Here is a 15,864-nt window from a genome sequence, read left to right as displayed (position 1 = left end):
CTTAACACCACGAGTCCTGCTGCAATAACACAGAACCACAAGGCTGCAAAACAATGACCTGTCAATCATCCCAGACACTTTTCTTCCTGAAAGTGTTGCTCTGGAGTCTAGAGTCAAAAAGGAAGAGATTCTTTTGTTCCAGCTTGAAATTTTTGTTTTTGCTCATTATCAGTAATTAACTACTATGTTTATGTCTCAGATTCAACGCTTGAGTTATCAGGCCCGAGCTTCTTTTTTCTCTCATTCATTTGAATTAATTTATGCCACTGAATTAAAGAGACAGAAAGAAAGGAAGATAAAGATGAATATCTGAGAAGAGGCAGAAAGAATATTTATATATACAATTTCTCACAAAATGGCAGTATATTGAGCTCAGTAATTATAACAGCTGGGTAGGTGATGGAGGTCAAACGTGCACATAAATTTGGGAAATTTGATGAGATTAGTCAAAATAATTTTGCATGTGTATGGTAAGTGGCAGCTCTGTTTAACGGGATCAGCTGCCTGGTTGTGCAGAGGGAATCGTGTCAAACCAGACGAGGATTGAATCATTTTCATAACGCATCAGGTAAAAAAAAAATAATAATAATAATTATATATATATAATAATAATAATAATAATATAATATAATAATTATATATATATATATATATATATATATATATATATATATATATATATATATATATATATATAGAGAGAGAGAGAGAGAGAGAAATATATAGGTATAGATACAATTATGGGAGAAAAAACAGACGATCTGCCTTAAATGTGTCCTGTGCAAGAATAAATGTGTCACACTTCCTAATAAAATGATCACTTCTCAAGGATCACTTTTGTTTTGCTTCCCACTCTGCTAATGCCTGTTGAGGATCATCTCACGTTATTTGTATGATTATTTAGCAACAGTACACAATTGTGAAATGGAATTTAATTCAAGTCAGGATATATATATATATATATATATATATATATATATATATATATATATATATATATATATATATATATATATATATATATATATATATATATATATATATATTCAATTCAATTCAATTCAATTCATACTTTATTAAAGACACATCTTAAGAAGAGGTCCATAGTACCATTAAAAAACATTATACATATAAAATACACAATATAAAAGACAACAACCTATAATATAAAAGACAACAACAAAAGACTAAAAAAAAACAACAGTGACACAATAAGACGACAGTGTCAGGCACAAGTGTATAGACATGACCGCCAGTGGTTCCACAACGTGGATGTGAACCTGACTGAGCTGAGTGCAAGATTTGTTAAGCAATTTGTTAAGATTTGTTATATATATATATATATATATATATATATATATATATATATATATATATATATATATATAAATGTATTTAATAGCAATGTAGTTAATAGACATTTGTGAACTCTACATTAGATGTTGAGCCCAAAGGTCAAAAGGGGAATCACTGGTTGGTTGATGGCTGGAGTATGGTTGCATAATCCAAGAGTGTAATCCCATGCAGATTTTAAAAACAGAAGCAGCAAGCTGTGCAGGGGTCGGATCATAGAGACGAGATCCTTGCAACATTTTGTGTGACTGTGTGCATGCGTACGCATGCTCCAGTGCCTCCTGGCCAGCCTGGCTAACTTTACTTTGGCAGCTGCCCTGAAGGCCAAATATCCTCAAGGACTAATGTCATCTGCTGTCCAAAACAAGCAGCTTGTGATTCACTGATGTTAGCTAACCCTGAACTTTCTAAGTTTAGTTACTACCACCTGTGTACGCCACCATGACACTACATGCAGAGCTCCACCTCCACAAACACGTTCACAGAAACTGGCACGTAGCACGCATCTGCACAGAAGTAGGCCTTTATCTTATCTCATGATTAATAATGAACCTAAAGCATTATTTATAGGGCTTGCACAAACATGGAGCCAAGCATACGAAGAAATAGGGTTCAACAAAGGTGAATTAGTGGATAGATATATTTTATTTTCCTTTTTTGAAGCCTGTTAAATGATATTTTTTAAAGCAGCAGAGAACATTTGCATGTTGGACTAAGAGGAGGAGGAGGGTGGTTAGAAACAATGATAAAGAGAACTGAGCTCTAAATGGAACTAAATAAATAACTGTGAGAGCAGTTTTTCAAAGGGCACTGGCCAAAAGTTTACAGAACATGGTGTCCACTCTGTCCTCTGCCACAAGACTCAAGAGGAGGCACGTGTGGGTTTTTTTTTTTTAAAGCGTGTGTCTGTGCAGTTTTAGTGTGCATGTTTGTGTACTCTGTGTGTGAGTATGCAGAAGCTACGTGTGTTTACATTCAGTGTGCTGGCAAGAGACAGATGATGCAAACTGTTTAAAGAGTTTCCAAATAGCAACCATATTTCTCTCTATCTGTCGTAAGCCCTGGATTTATTGCATCACTTAGCAGCTCTAATAGCCTTTATAATCTGTACGAAAGGGAAAAAAAAAACAAAATCTACCAACAAATATCAGCAAAAACAGTGCGTGGAGCCAAATTAGTCTTCCTATAAACAACATGTTACAATAAAGATCCCCGGCTGAGTTCTATGCATGTTAGGTGTGTGTTGTGGATTTATTTGCATTCACTTTGAAATTATTAGATTGTGAGTGAGCTGAGCTGGGATCTTAACCGAGTAGTAAAATGGCCGGCAGTTAGACTCACTCCAAACCGAGATCTCACATCTCCATCATGTGGACGAAAGACAGCACTGCAGCAGCTTTGTCAACACTCATATTGCCTGATTTTACCTATTTTAACTAAATCCATTGCATAACCTGCAGTGGGGTGCACATTTCCAGAAGAAATGAAAATGTACTATGGGGTATTTATCATCAATTCAACAAAATCTCTCAGCTTAAACATATGATTAAGTTTCCTTCTGGTGGAAGATAAATGTACATGACATAGAAATCCCAAATACTGCAGCTGGAGGGAATTATACAGGTTACAAGGATCTTTACACCGGTGGTCCAGCTTTGAAACTGTCTGCTAAAATACTAAAGTATTAAGATACCAGGCATTTGTGGACTAAACGTGACAATATCAGACCGCTTGAATGCAGCTGCAGAAGCAGGACAGTTGCAGCAACAGAAGATATGTGAGCTATTGAGACTTCAAAACCCAACGATGGCAAAGAAACAACTGCTGACTCAAAGTTTTAATGTGGGCAAACAAACAAAAACCCTATTCACCTGTAGAGTTCTCCTAATTAACAGCATTACGTCTCGCAGAGATGTTCTTTTTGAGGTGAAAGGTGACTGTCGTAATGTATAACAGAATTGTATTAATATTTATTTATTTGATTTTATTCCTTCCCTAAAAGATAATTAAATTAAACTGTGTTAAAAAGTGTAAAATCCAACACCAAAGTGGTTAAAGTAAATAGAGGTCATCCTACAGAGGTCAGCGGTTCAATCCCCAGCTCCTCCATGTGTCCAAGTATCCTTGAATAAGACACTGAACTCCACATTGCTAACCAATATGCCCAGGGGTGTGCAATTGTTGTTACATTTCTTGTGTAAGGGGTTAATGATAAAAATATTGAAATCACTTTTTAGAAGCAGCCATGTAAGTTCATAAACCATTTGTCCCAGTAGACTACATTGATCAGTGTACAAGTGGAATTTTAGAAACTACCTTGTAAATGATGATGATTTGATGATTTTTAACATTTGGGATTTCTGCCTAACATCAAAGAAGAAATTCCAAGAAATTTAACTGGGAATGCTGTCTGAGCTGAGCGGCAAACCCCCCCCCCCTCCAAAAACCATGAATAATGAATATGGGTTATGAATAAACCCACACGATGAGCTCTGTGTCCATGGTGGAAGGTTTTGTGCAGGTACTCACCATCCAGAAGAGAGTTCCAGTGGCAAAGTCGGCATATTGTTCAATAGTGGACAGGACACTGAAGACAAGACACACCAGGACCATGAGGAAGCTGCAGAGAGGGAGAGACAGTGTGGCCAGCTCATCACCAGCATCCATCACAACATTCAACGCTGCCTGCAAACAGTAGGTCTGGTGGATGTGAGGACTGTTTCAAGTGTCTGCTCTGTATTTACTACTATGCTCATTTAATTTTCTCTCAATAGTGTGTAATGTTCATTTCAACTGCCACATTTGGTCGTACAGCAATGACACAAAGTATCTGTTAATAATAATAATAATGATAATAATGATAATGATAATAATAATAATAATAATAATAATAATAATAATAATAATAATAATAATAATAATAATAATACTGCAAACATTAAATTAACTGTGACTTTTATTCAATGGAAAATGTGCAGTTTTGTGCAATATTATATTTCAATGAAAAGTCCAACATCACCCTGGTAATGTTGCATCATCAACAACCCAATCAATTCATGGCTTGATAACATCAAGGCCAGAACAGTCTTTAAGTGTTTTGGGTAGGAAAGTTGTCACACGCTGTTAATAATTCCCTGTTAACATCAAAATGCAAAAAAAAATTAAAAAATCATACATGCAACGCAGCCCGTGAGGAAAAGCATTTTATGCATCAGGACATGTAAAAAAAAAGATCTGGTTTTTACAAGGTTTTAAATCTTAAACCTATAGCGCTTAAGAAGTATCACTTTTGTTTTGTGTTTCTCTGACTCGGGACTGATGGGAAATTCACTCCTGGGAAGACTGGCAATTCTCCACAACGTGTCCACTTGTGACTTTTCCTCAGTGTGGAATTGTGGACTGAATTATTTGTCAGCGAGTTTGTAACGTGTCCTGAATCGATCGGCAGCAACAGCTGCTTCTCAAGAGTGATTGCTCATGCTTCTCCTCCTTGTTGTTGCAATAACACACACCTGAATGCTCCTGAAACTGCAAACCTTTTCCTGTTCTGCAGCTCCTCGGCCTTGCTGAGAGTCAATTTGATTCATCAGCACCTGGCTGTACTCTTAATTCTTAGTGAATAAGTAAGTGTGCTGATATTTATTTTACACATTGCTTCTGCATTTTTGTCTTTCATAAATAAATAAGCAGAAAGGGCAATGTGTTTATGTGTTATTGTTCATTTGTCGATGTATCTATCATGGCATGATAGATTATTTCTATCATGTCATGATATGAAAATCTTAGAAATGAAAGGTTTGTACTATTTTTTTCTGTTTGTTTTTTCTCATAATTGTAATTACAGGTTTGTTGCAAAATAGCAGAAGAAAACCACTTAGTAGCCTGCAGAAGTAGCAAGTTTAAGGTACTTGGTCTTTGTTTTTCCCTGTTTTCATCAATCTGCTTGTACTAGCTGCTGACAGGATGTTTCCACATCTCCTAGCAACAGTGAAACATTCTGACAAGAAGGTCCATCTGTCAGTGTACATACATCGTCTACAAATACAGCCTTGCGAGCTAAACATACACGAGCAGCGCTGAGACCTTAGACCAGGGGTGGGCAATCCCTGGTCCTCCAGGGCCGTGTTCTGCATTTTTAGAGGTGTCCCTGCTTAAACACTCCGATAGACACGGCTGTGTCATTACCAGACTTGTGTAGACCTTGATGACGTATTCATAACAATCTTTAATTGAATTCAGGTGTGTTGAAGGACATACATTTGTGGCTTTATATAATTTTAACTGATAAAGTGCATAAGAAATTCACACCCCTGGACAATTTTCATGAATGAAGATCTACAAAGAGACAAAAAACTATTTTTCTCTACTGTAAAGTTGGACATTTTAACGTTGCTTTTACAGCCCCTAGTGCATGGGTGCAGATCCCGGGGGGGATGGGGGGGGACATGTCCCCCCCCATCCCCCCCAGACTTAAAGGTTGAATATGTAGAATATTTATTAAAAATATATTTCTAAAAAAATAATACATCCACGGTGCGTTTTGAGGTGTACAGACTGAAAGCAATGGGTCCTTTTTTTTTTAGAACTGTTTACCACCATAACTGTGTTAAAACATGATCGGTTAGTTTAAACTTGTTTAGGGCTCCATATTTCATCCATATATCAATTGATCGTGCATAAAGTAGTCCCATAGGATAAAAGGAAGATGGTGAGAAGAATTTGAGATGAGTAGACACTACATGCCCAAAACCCTTAAAATTATGATTTACGAATATAACAGTTAAGTAAGCAGTGACACACATTGTTTGCTCTTTAGGACAAATAAACAAGAAAGGTAAGCACAATAAATGATTCCCTGTGCAGTATTTTCTGGCGAGCCTTTACCAATTCATGGCATGGTATGAGTTGTATATTGGAAAAAAATTAAAAAATAAAATCACGTTGGTTTCCCCCCCAATCCTGACATCGGATCTGCACCCCTGCCCTAGTGGTCATTCAAGGAGCTGTACATGTTGTCACTGACAACAGTGACGGTAAGTGTGACCACTTTTTTTACTTTGGTATTATTTTTGCTTCATTTTGGTTGCTGTGTGTCTCTTGGTGACTTCATTAAGTGCATTTTCTCATCGTGGTTGGAAGCTGGAGTGGCACATGTGATGGCCAGTGACATTTCGTGTAGACACACACTCATTTGATATAATGTACTGGACATATGGGACTGAAGGATTTGAGATGTGAGTGACAATAAAATAAATAAATAAATAAATAAAGGATTAAAGACAAATCTTCCTTGTGCATGCTGTATTTTTCCATGCAAAAGAAAAAGATGCGCAGAAGGCTGTATGCTCATTTTAAAATGAATTGTTATTACTGTCAGCTGTTAACAACTCAAGCGGCAAAACAGAATTTCCTTTTGTGACCTCAGGCTTGATGTAATTCAAAGGGAAAAAATCATCTTATATGTGCAGCAACAGGCCAACAACACCAGACTTTACCAGACCTTTGGGATGAGGGAAAGATCAGTTGCCAGGATGAGATAAAACAAGGGCAGAGAGAGTTAACTGAAAGGCTATTTCTGTTCTGTTGACATCAGATCAACTTAGTTGGATAACCACGGATATCATGTCATAACCATGTAGCTCATGCACAAAATCACGTAATCTGTGTAAGTCTGCACACATGTAGTAGTGCAATATAATATCCCACTGGGAATCTCTGGGAATATTTACCACTAGTGTGATACATGCAGCACAGAGATGCAGCAAACAATAAACTCCCAAACAGAAAGGTAATGTATTGTACAACCTCCTCTATCTTCAAGGAGAACAAACTGTATAGAGTATCTTTTTCTATGCAAAGTTTTATTCACTGAATAAATTGTATTTTTGCATTCAACTGTGAAAATCAAGATCAGCACCTCATTTGCCGTCACCCAAACAACAGCGCCAGCTTTTTTCTGCAGTTGTAACAGTGAAAGGCTTTCAGGAGTTTTACTGGAGATGCCTGCGTCTGTGGACTTTGCTTGTCAATGAGGTGACTCAGTAATGGCAGCAAATGAGGATAGACAGGCGGTCACGCAATCAGGATGATATGCAAACGATTTCGTTTCACTTACTGCAGTGGTGGATGTTAAACACTTATGTCTTTGCTCACACACCGTTCTGTATTTAACATTTTACTTTACAAGGTGTTATGTCGACCTGCAGCTCATCTGCTGGCCTATTTGGCAAGTAAATTATATGACACGTTCCACAAACAGAAACAATATGTTGGATACACCTTGAAAGCACACAATAATTTGAAAAAAATACACAACCGTGAGAAATATTTATAAAGTTTTAGAGCTAATTATTGTTCCTGGAATGTGCCAAACAAATGATGGCTAGAAGGTGCAGAGGTAGCTAGTTAGCCTTTTGGGGTAAGTCCGTCCATGCCGCCATTCTGTTGTTGTTGCTGTTCTCTCCTCTTTCCTGTCCTCTCAACCCCCGACCAGCAGAGGCAGATGGCCGTCCTTCCTGAGTCGGCTTCTGCCAGAGTTTTCTTTTCCACAGTCGCCTGGTGCTTGCTAAGGCCAAGGATTTTATCGTAGAAAAGTTTTGACACAATATGTTGGTTTCCATTGCAAAGCAATACTTATTATTGTTATTTGATTGGCTTAGTATGAATTGGAAAAATCTGGAATGAGTTTACGTGTCTTGAGATGTAATTTGTTGTGATTAGGCGCTTGCGGAAATAAAGCTGAATTGAATTTGTATGTATCTATCTTTTTATGTATTTATCTTTGTCTTTATCTAACACCATGGATGTAAAGTGTTCTTTCCTGTTTGTGGCCGTAAAGCTTTTTCTGATTCTGATGTTTGCCCATTCTCTCCATTTCATTACTTTCTTAAATTGTGTTTAAAATAATGTCACAAGATAAAACACTTCCATATAAGAAAAATATGCCAGTGTTAACAAAAAAAACATGCATGACATGTCACCTATCGTCCATGAACTTTGCTTCCAGCAGCCTGGAACTTTCCTGACTTCCTGATCAAGTTTTATGAATAGATGGACAGCAAGATAGGGAGTTTGATGAGATTTTCACTGTAGATTTGAAACTGTCTTGGAAATTTAATTTAGTCTCTTAAATATATACAAATAGATATGAATAAGCTCAAACAATAAATGTGTCCTCTTGTCGGCTGATAGCTGGGAAAGGCTCCAAACCCCCAGAATGAAGAGGGAATGGTGAAAATATATATCTATATATTAGGCATAATTTAAAACTGCAGTGTAACACTGGCTTGATGAAGTTCAAGTTAAGCAATCGAGATTTTATAGCATAATTAGACCATTTATTTTCCCACAATAATGCTTATTGTAATTGTACCGCAAAATACTTTGCTCTGTTGCTGTATGTCCGTCCATTAACTTCCATCTAAATATGTAATTTTGTCAGCATATCCTGGGCCTACTTGGTATTAGATATGCCCGAAACACCTCCAGGGAGGCTTCAAGGAAGCATCCTAACCATATTCCAAAACTGGATGATGGTACTCGGAGTATACCCTTACAAGGGGTTGCATCCAGTTTTCTAACATTAATGGATTAAACGAACAAACAAAATATCATATACTGTATGTACTGCTCATATATGCTAATATTGCCTACATTTTCTAATGGAAATGTTGAATAGACGGCCACTAGAACTCTTCTCTTCTTTCATGAGGTCATTTCACATCTCATCCTTTTTTAGGTGCAAGTGAGTGCTGGGGCTTCAGGCTTTTAAGAGGTGAAAACAAGTACTTGCACCTATTTAAGATTTTTTAGTATGGATGACAATGGCCCGGTTTCCCAGATCAGTTAAGTAGTTCTTAACAGCGAAAGACTTCTTTCAAACCATCTTAAGGAGCCTGTGAAAGAACTACTTAACTGTTAAGAACTACTTAACTGATCTGGGAAACCGGGCCAATGTCATTTTTGTCACAGCAGGGACGTGTTTGTTGCGGACAGGACTGCGTTAATCACAACCATTAGCTAACCTTTTTTTAATCAGACCAAAACCCCCCGGGATCTGATTAAAACAAAACAGCTGGGGCTTTAGCAAGTAATACTGACCGCAGATCTGTCCAGCTTCACCAGAATGAACGCATCGTGTAGAGCCACACCAAACCGTCAACTCAATCAGCAACAACTCTGAGGCTAAATAAGCTTTGAAAGCCTCAAAAGACACGGAGAATGAGCAAACTGTGTACGTACACAAAACATGCACTGGACCAAGTAAATGTGGAAAATTCAAGCAGTTGCTGCTCTAACCTTTATCTCATAATTTGCTGGTGAAAAGTCTTCATGAACCAAAAAAAAAAGTCCAGTTGTCTTGATTCTTTGAAGATGAGATGAAGTAAGCATACACAGAGAACCATGAAAACCTTTAAAACTATCATAAAGTTCAAGCCTCTGAGGATTAGCTAAACTAAGCTGGTTCCGTCATAGTTTATCAGTACAGATGGGGTCGTGTGCTCTCAGTTGGATTAGCTTTCTCTACTCTTCATTTCAGTCAGCTCTGCAGGTTGTGCGTTCATAAGTCTGTTGAACGTCTGACCTGCACGTAGAGCACATACTGTATCAAGATTGTATCTCCATAAGGCTGAGCTACATTTGGATTCTGATACAGTCTCCACGCCATGGGAATCACAAAGCTCGAGCAGGAATACATTGTCAGATCCCAACATTTTGCTTTAAGCCCCAGAGTTTTAGTTAAGTGTTGTTTAATTCCAGAGACAATACCAACACTCTTCCTGCAACCACACACTTGACTCACCTCAAAAGAAGGAACTAATCAGGGATTTAATGTGACCTACAACCCAAAACCCGTAAGGCACCTGTAAGCTACAAATCAGAGCGTTCAACATCAAACAGCCATGAAATATCATCTCTAAGCATTTGCCCACATCAATCCCTATTAAACAAAGTCAGTATAACAGTTTTACTTCCAGCTGTAGTTTGGGATTATATCACCTCACAAACTTCTAAAGGCAAAATCACATGCTTTTGGCTTTAAAATGTGGCTGCATGCTGTTTTAGTTGTTAAACTCCATAATGTGATTTATATTTGAATTGCTGATGATAACCATTATAATTGTATTAAAAAAAAACAACCTCAGTTGAAAAGTTAATTTTATATTTTTATCAACATTCATCTCCTTCTCCTGCTCCTTCATCTTTATCAGAGGGCACTTAACTTCTGCCATCTAATGAGCATCTAAATCCAAAAACAAACTGTGATATACAGAGCCAAACAACTTTGAGAAACAAGGAACGGTATGAGGTTTTCAACAAAGAAGTATTATAAAAAGGTCCCTATGCCACTGATCTTAACCTAATATTGGCATAAAGTGAATAGGTGGAGATGGTTCAGTTGTTTTGAATTGCAAAATCCCTGTGACAGGGATAAGTATGAGCTTTGATGTGTAAATGCTATAACAAATTACTGTGTGGAAGAAGTTTACAACTTCAAAAGAATATAACATTAAGAAATATTTTCCATCTCACTGAATTTCTTATAACCTAGAAGGGATCCATACAGTTCACTTCATTCAGAGTAATCGCTCAGTCAGAAATTGCAGGTTTCTTTCCAGCCTTTATTGTGCAGATGGGTAAATATTGTCTGAAAACTGCTGATTCACTTAATTTATCTGCTAGTAATCAACATTTCAGACACCACTCCCAGGTCTGCTCTTCCTCACTGTCGTGTCTTAATGACTTAATGAGGTGTGACAGGAAGTCAAAAAAAATAAAAAGATTAAAGTTTGTTTTTTTTTAAATCTTTTATATCATCATAGTGTTTGAACTCTAATCTTTTAGCCAACAAAATTCTACATTTCCTTCCGTACCACGCCACATTGTGTGAAACTAAACGGTTAGACGTCGGTGGATAAGTCAACCGAGGTACAGTTGAACCTGCTTGCAGTCTGGGAGATCACATGCGCTTCAGAAAGACAGTCATGGTCACTTCCTTTGGTTATGTAAGAGACTTGGAGGGAGTGGTCCAAACGCGACAGGCATCATGCACCAGGTTGCCAATTGCATAAGACTTTTTTCAGACACATGTCCACATACTGTATGGTGTCCTGAGCACAAAGGATTTCTACTCCCCTCTTAAGCTTTTGTATACTTGTGTTTCCGTCTGTTTAATCAGCCGAGTCCCGAAAATATCCCTTTATATATGAACATACACAGTTTTGGTGAGTTTTCTTTCAATTATTCAGCTTTTTTCACAAGTTGTTGAGAAAAGGCTAATGAGCAGACTTAATTCTTAAATTTACCTTTTAATATGTGTGAAGCAATTAACATCTTAGTAATAATGAAGCTTTTACCATTTGAAAATCAGTTTTTTTCATTTCATTTTTAACTAAATATGACCTAATTTGCTAAATTTGAACAGATACCATTAAGCCAAATCAGCTTTTTACTCTGATGCTGCCTTATTTGTATGATAAAACACTGACACCTCAGCAAGGATGTTCTCAGCTGGAGCCTTTCTGTGTGGAGTTTGAATTTTCTCCCTGTACCTGCATAAGTATCTGTCTCTGTGGCTCTTTCATGGGCCATTCCATTTCCCCCATGACAGCTGGGAAAACAGTGGATTCTATGAGTGGGTGAATTTTACAGAATATATTGGTAGAAGATCAGTTTATTTTCAGCATCTTTTAAAAACTACAACACACATGGACAAACTTGTTGGTATATTTCTACTAAAGAAAGCCAAACCCACAATGGTCCATCCCTGAAACAATTTTAAATAGCAAATAATTTACTGAAAATCAACTAATATAAATCATCTTCACCCTTTATAGCCAGACTGACTGGCTTCCAGATAGAGGGCACCAGTGATGGTAATTACAGGACACATTTTCATTTAAGATGTCCTTATGGTCAAACTATTTTCAGTCTTACCCACTAATTTGTCTGGATCATTTTCATTTGTTCGTCATTTTAAAAGAGTGTGCTGAACCACAATTTAAGAGCAGTTTCTGATTTTCATGAGTCAATCTTAGATTTTGTTTATTATTGGGCTACTTTTAGTCAGTTTCACGTTATTTCAGCAACCATTGTGGGGTTTTCTTTCCTTAATGGAAAGGACCAACAAATATTTCCACATCTCTATGTACTGTCAATCAGTTAATGAATAAGATATTTAAAAAGCCCTCAGCAAAAAAAAAGAAAATACAGTTACTTTAGATTCTGCAATGGCAGCTAAAAGTGAGTTACTAAAGTAGAAACTGCGGATTTGAAATGAGAAGAAAAAAGGGTTATGAGAAAACAGCTGTTATTGATATGTACTGTAAACTTATTATAGTTATTTTCATGCGACAATCAAGTGACGACTTATAACCCAGAACACGTTTTGCCATATTCAGTGAATATCTCCACACCATCAGCTCGCTGCTCATCTTCTGAGCACATACAGACAAAACAAAAAAAAAACCTATGTTCATAAACCGTACAGCCTTGGGTCCAAACATTCGCTCAGGACAATCACCAACAGGGAAAGAACTGACACTTAGATGCGGCATTTTCTCAGGAAACATCGAAAGGAGCCGAAAGGAGGACCAAGATCTCTGTGTTCCGTTGATATTTCATTCATATATCAACAGACATAAAATCATTTAAAATCCCTTAAAGACAATAATGCTTTTTTCATGAGCTGTTTTTCTAAATTATTTTATGTGCAAACATGCAGTGGTATCTACCCAAATACTATGTGCTGATTTGCATAGAGTGATTTACAAGTGTTTTAAGAAAAAACAACTTGAAATGCTATAGATTACTCTGAAGGAAGGGATTTTCCATTCTATACAGCTACTTCATCCTATACATGGCTGCAGGGGTCACCCAGAGCTCAGCAGGTGGACAGGTCGCCAGCCCATCCCTGAGCAACATATATCTCAAAAGTAGAGGTTGGCCTGGATCCTAATGACATCATTATAATCATGGACTTAACTTACTGTGATGGCCGGATTAGGATCATAGGCAACAAGAGAACATAATGATATAAGTGATTAATGTTTCTAAAGGCAACACCAACCAACTGAGCCAACCCGAGCCATAAAATATATATTTCTCGCTAGAAATGTAATCAAAACGCATTTTTATGCAGAAACTAACTCAAAATATTGATTTTATTCACTAAAAAATAAGAAATGTTCAGTCCGCAAAATGACGACGAAAAGCATTCTGGGAAATTCTGGGAACAGCCAATCACAGAGTGAGCTGTTGACCGCCGTCCCGACGCCCATTCAACATGTCGAATCGGCTGAAAAGCTGCCGACGGGAGGCCGACCTGTGGCGACGTGCGGGACACACCGGGGAAACTATGCCGACAGACGCGCACCGACGCTCACCGACGGCCCGACGACCGGAAATCGGCTTGGTGTGTCAGGGCCTTAACCCTCCCCAAAGCACAATGACGACTCATATTGATGTAAAAAGTATTAAATCCCCATCTTGTTTACAGTGTGTTATTCTAATGTAAAGGTGGCTTTCAGAGCTGCATGCAGCCCTTTAAGCATCTCTTTTTCATTGCTAATCGCTAAAGGGCCCAGAAGAATGGATGGCCAGAAGCAATGGCCATTGACAAGGAGTTAGTTAAAGAAATTAGTAGGGAACAGTTGGAGAGGATTCATATTTAATTAGGGGAAGGCTCAGGTTCACTGGGGAAGAACACTGGAGCTTCTATTACTGCTGGAAAGAATAACCAACAACGTGGCGCACAGCATGTGCATCTTTAACATCACACTTCTCTTCATACAGCAAGCAAAGCACTAATATGCTGGAACAACCATATCCACAACAGCCTAGATGCTGCGTTACGACCCGCAAACGAGACAGTATTCATCTTAAAAATGTATGATATCCAAAATGGCAAGGATGAAATTAACTGAAGACTGAACTATAACATTTATGTACGGCGTTTCTGGCTGGCTCGCCGAAGCGGAATAAGATGCATGGATACAGCAGGTTGACTGGAAGGTCAGTCTCAAGTGTGTTTGGATGTGACCTGACAGTCCTGCGAGTTAAATGGGATGCATCAGTGCACAGTTATTTTTAAACATGTTTTCCTAATTTTGAAAGAATTTGAAGACTTAATCGTCAAAGTCAATGACCTAAGATTTTAAGGAAAGTGGCACTATAATGATGTGAGGAATCTTAGAATTGTAAATGTTTTATGCTGAACATTTTTGAAGTGTACTATTCCTAATCTCATGCTTCTTCTGAGAACTACAGATGCTTGTAAATTAAACCAACAAATACTTTACTATAGAAAATAAGAGTATAGTAGTGTATTTCTGCCCAATATAATAAAATAAAAACTAGTGACTGACATTGATCACATCACTACATAAGAGCTGCTCTGCAGGTCAACTTTGGCTCCTGCACTTCACATGGTGACGCTCTGAGGTGAGCAATATTGAAGAAAGACATCAGTCAAGTTATAAATGGACACATCTGTTTTTAGACCTGAATTATCAAACAAATTTGACAAAACATTGTTTGTACATACTTGGTTAATTATAGTTCTCAAAAGGAAAAAATAATAAATAGTAATTTACTGAAAAGTGACTTATGAAAATCAGACTTTGGTTTTAAATGTGGCTCAGCAGAATAATAAAAAAAACTAATGAAACTGGCCTGGACAAATTATATGCTAACCTAGAAAAGACTGACATGTTGAACTAAAGTGTGCCTTGTAATTATCATCACAAGTGTCTTTAATCCATCCATCCCTCCATTTTCTATAACCATTTAATCCTGTGCAGGGTCACGGGGATGTCTTAATCCCTCTGACTAATTAAAAGGGAGAAAAGTGATCACTCTGCTGTTTTGTATCTTGGTGTTAACCACACTGAACTAGGACCAGAGAAAGTAAAGGAGAGAGCTATCTCTCCTTTGAGGGGATCAGAAGGAACATTCTAGACAAGCATCTTAAAGGTAAAGACTAGAAGACCATCTCAAAGCAGCTTGATGATCCTGCGACAAGAGTTGAAAACTTAATTCAGATGTTTAGGGGTCACAGGACTGTAGCCAGCCTCCCTGGATGAGGCTGTAAGAACAAAGCTGATGACAAACGTAAGATGATACAAAGTTGGAGCTTTTTGCCAATCACATCAACTCTATGTTCACAGATGCATTGGGGGGAAAAAAAGAGCACTGTACCTAATTTCAAACGTACTGTAGAGGAGGCTCGGTTATGTTCTGGAGCTGCTTTGCTGTGTCTGGTACTGGGTGTTTTGAATCTGTGCAGAGTACAAATAAATCTCAAGGAATCTCAAGAGTGAACTGTGCTGCCCAGTGTCAGAAAGCTTGCGGTTTCAGTTGCATGCCGCAGGTCCTCAAACGGGATAAGGACTCAAAACTCACACCTAAAAACACCCAAAAGGGACTATTAATAAACACTGATCTATTCTGGAGAGGCTGTCTATACGTCCTGATCTAAATCCTATTTAACAACTGAGGTCAAAGCTGAAA

The 15,864-nt window shown here is 37.7% G+C and overlaps 1 protein-coding gene across 2 annotated transcripts in view; it reads right to left on the bottom strand.

Moving 5' to 3' along the window:
* The window catches only part of kcnq1.2 (potassium voltage-gated channel, KQT-like subfamily, member 1.2), a 220,983-nt gene that overhangs the window by 199,081 nt on the left and 6,038 nt on the right, over window positions 1–15,864 (bottom strand). For both annotated transcript variants that reach the window (XM_061721107.1, XM_061721108.1), the window contains one exon: window positions 3,883–3,973. In XM_061721107.1, the coding sequence (XP_061577091.1) occupies window positions 3,883–3,973 (91 nt within the window). The remainder of the gene's footprint in view (window positions 1–3,882; window positions 3,974–15,864) is intronic.

This window comes from Cololabis saira, chromosome 5, assembly GCF_033807715.1.
Source record: "Cololabis saira isolate AMF1-May2022 chromosome 5, fColSai1.1, whole genome shotgun sequence".
Classification (NCBI taxonomy): domain Eukaryota; kingdom Metazoa; phylum Chordata; class Actinopteri; order Beloniformes; family Belonidae; genus Cololabis; species Cololabis saira.
This window is presented reverse-complemented; position numbering and strand designations above follow the sequence as displayed.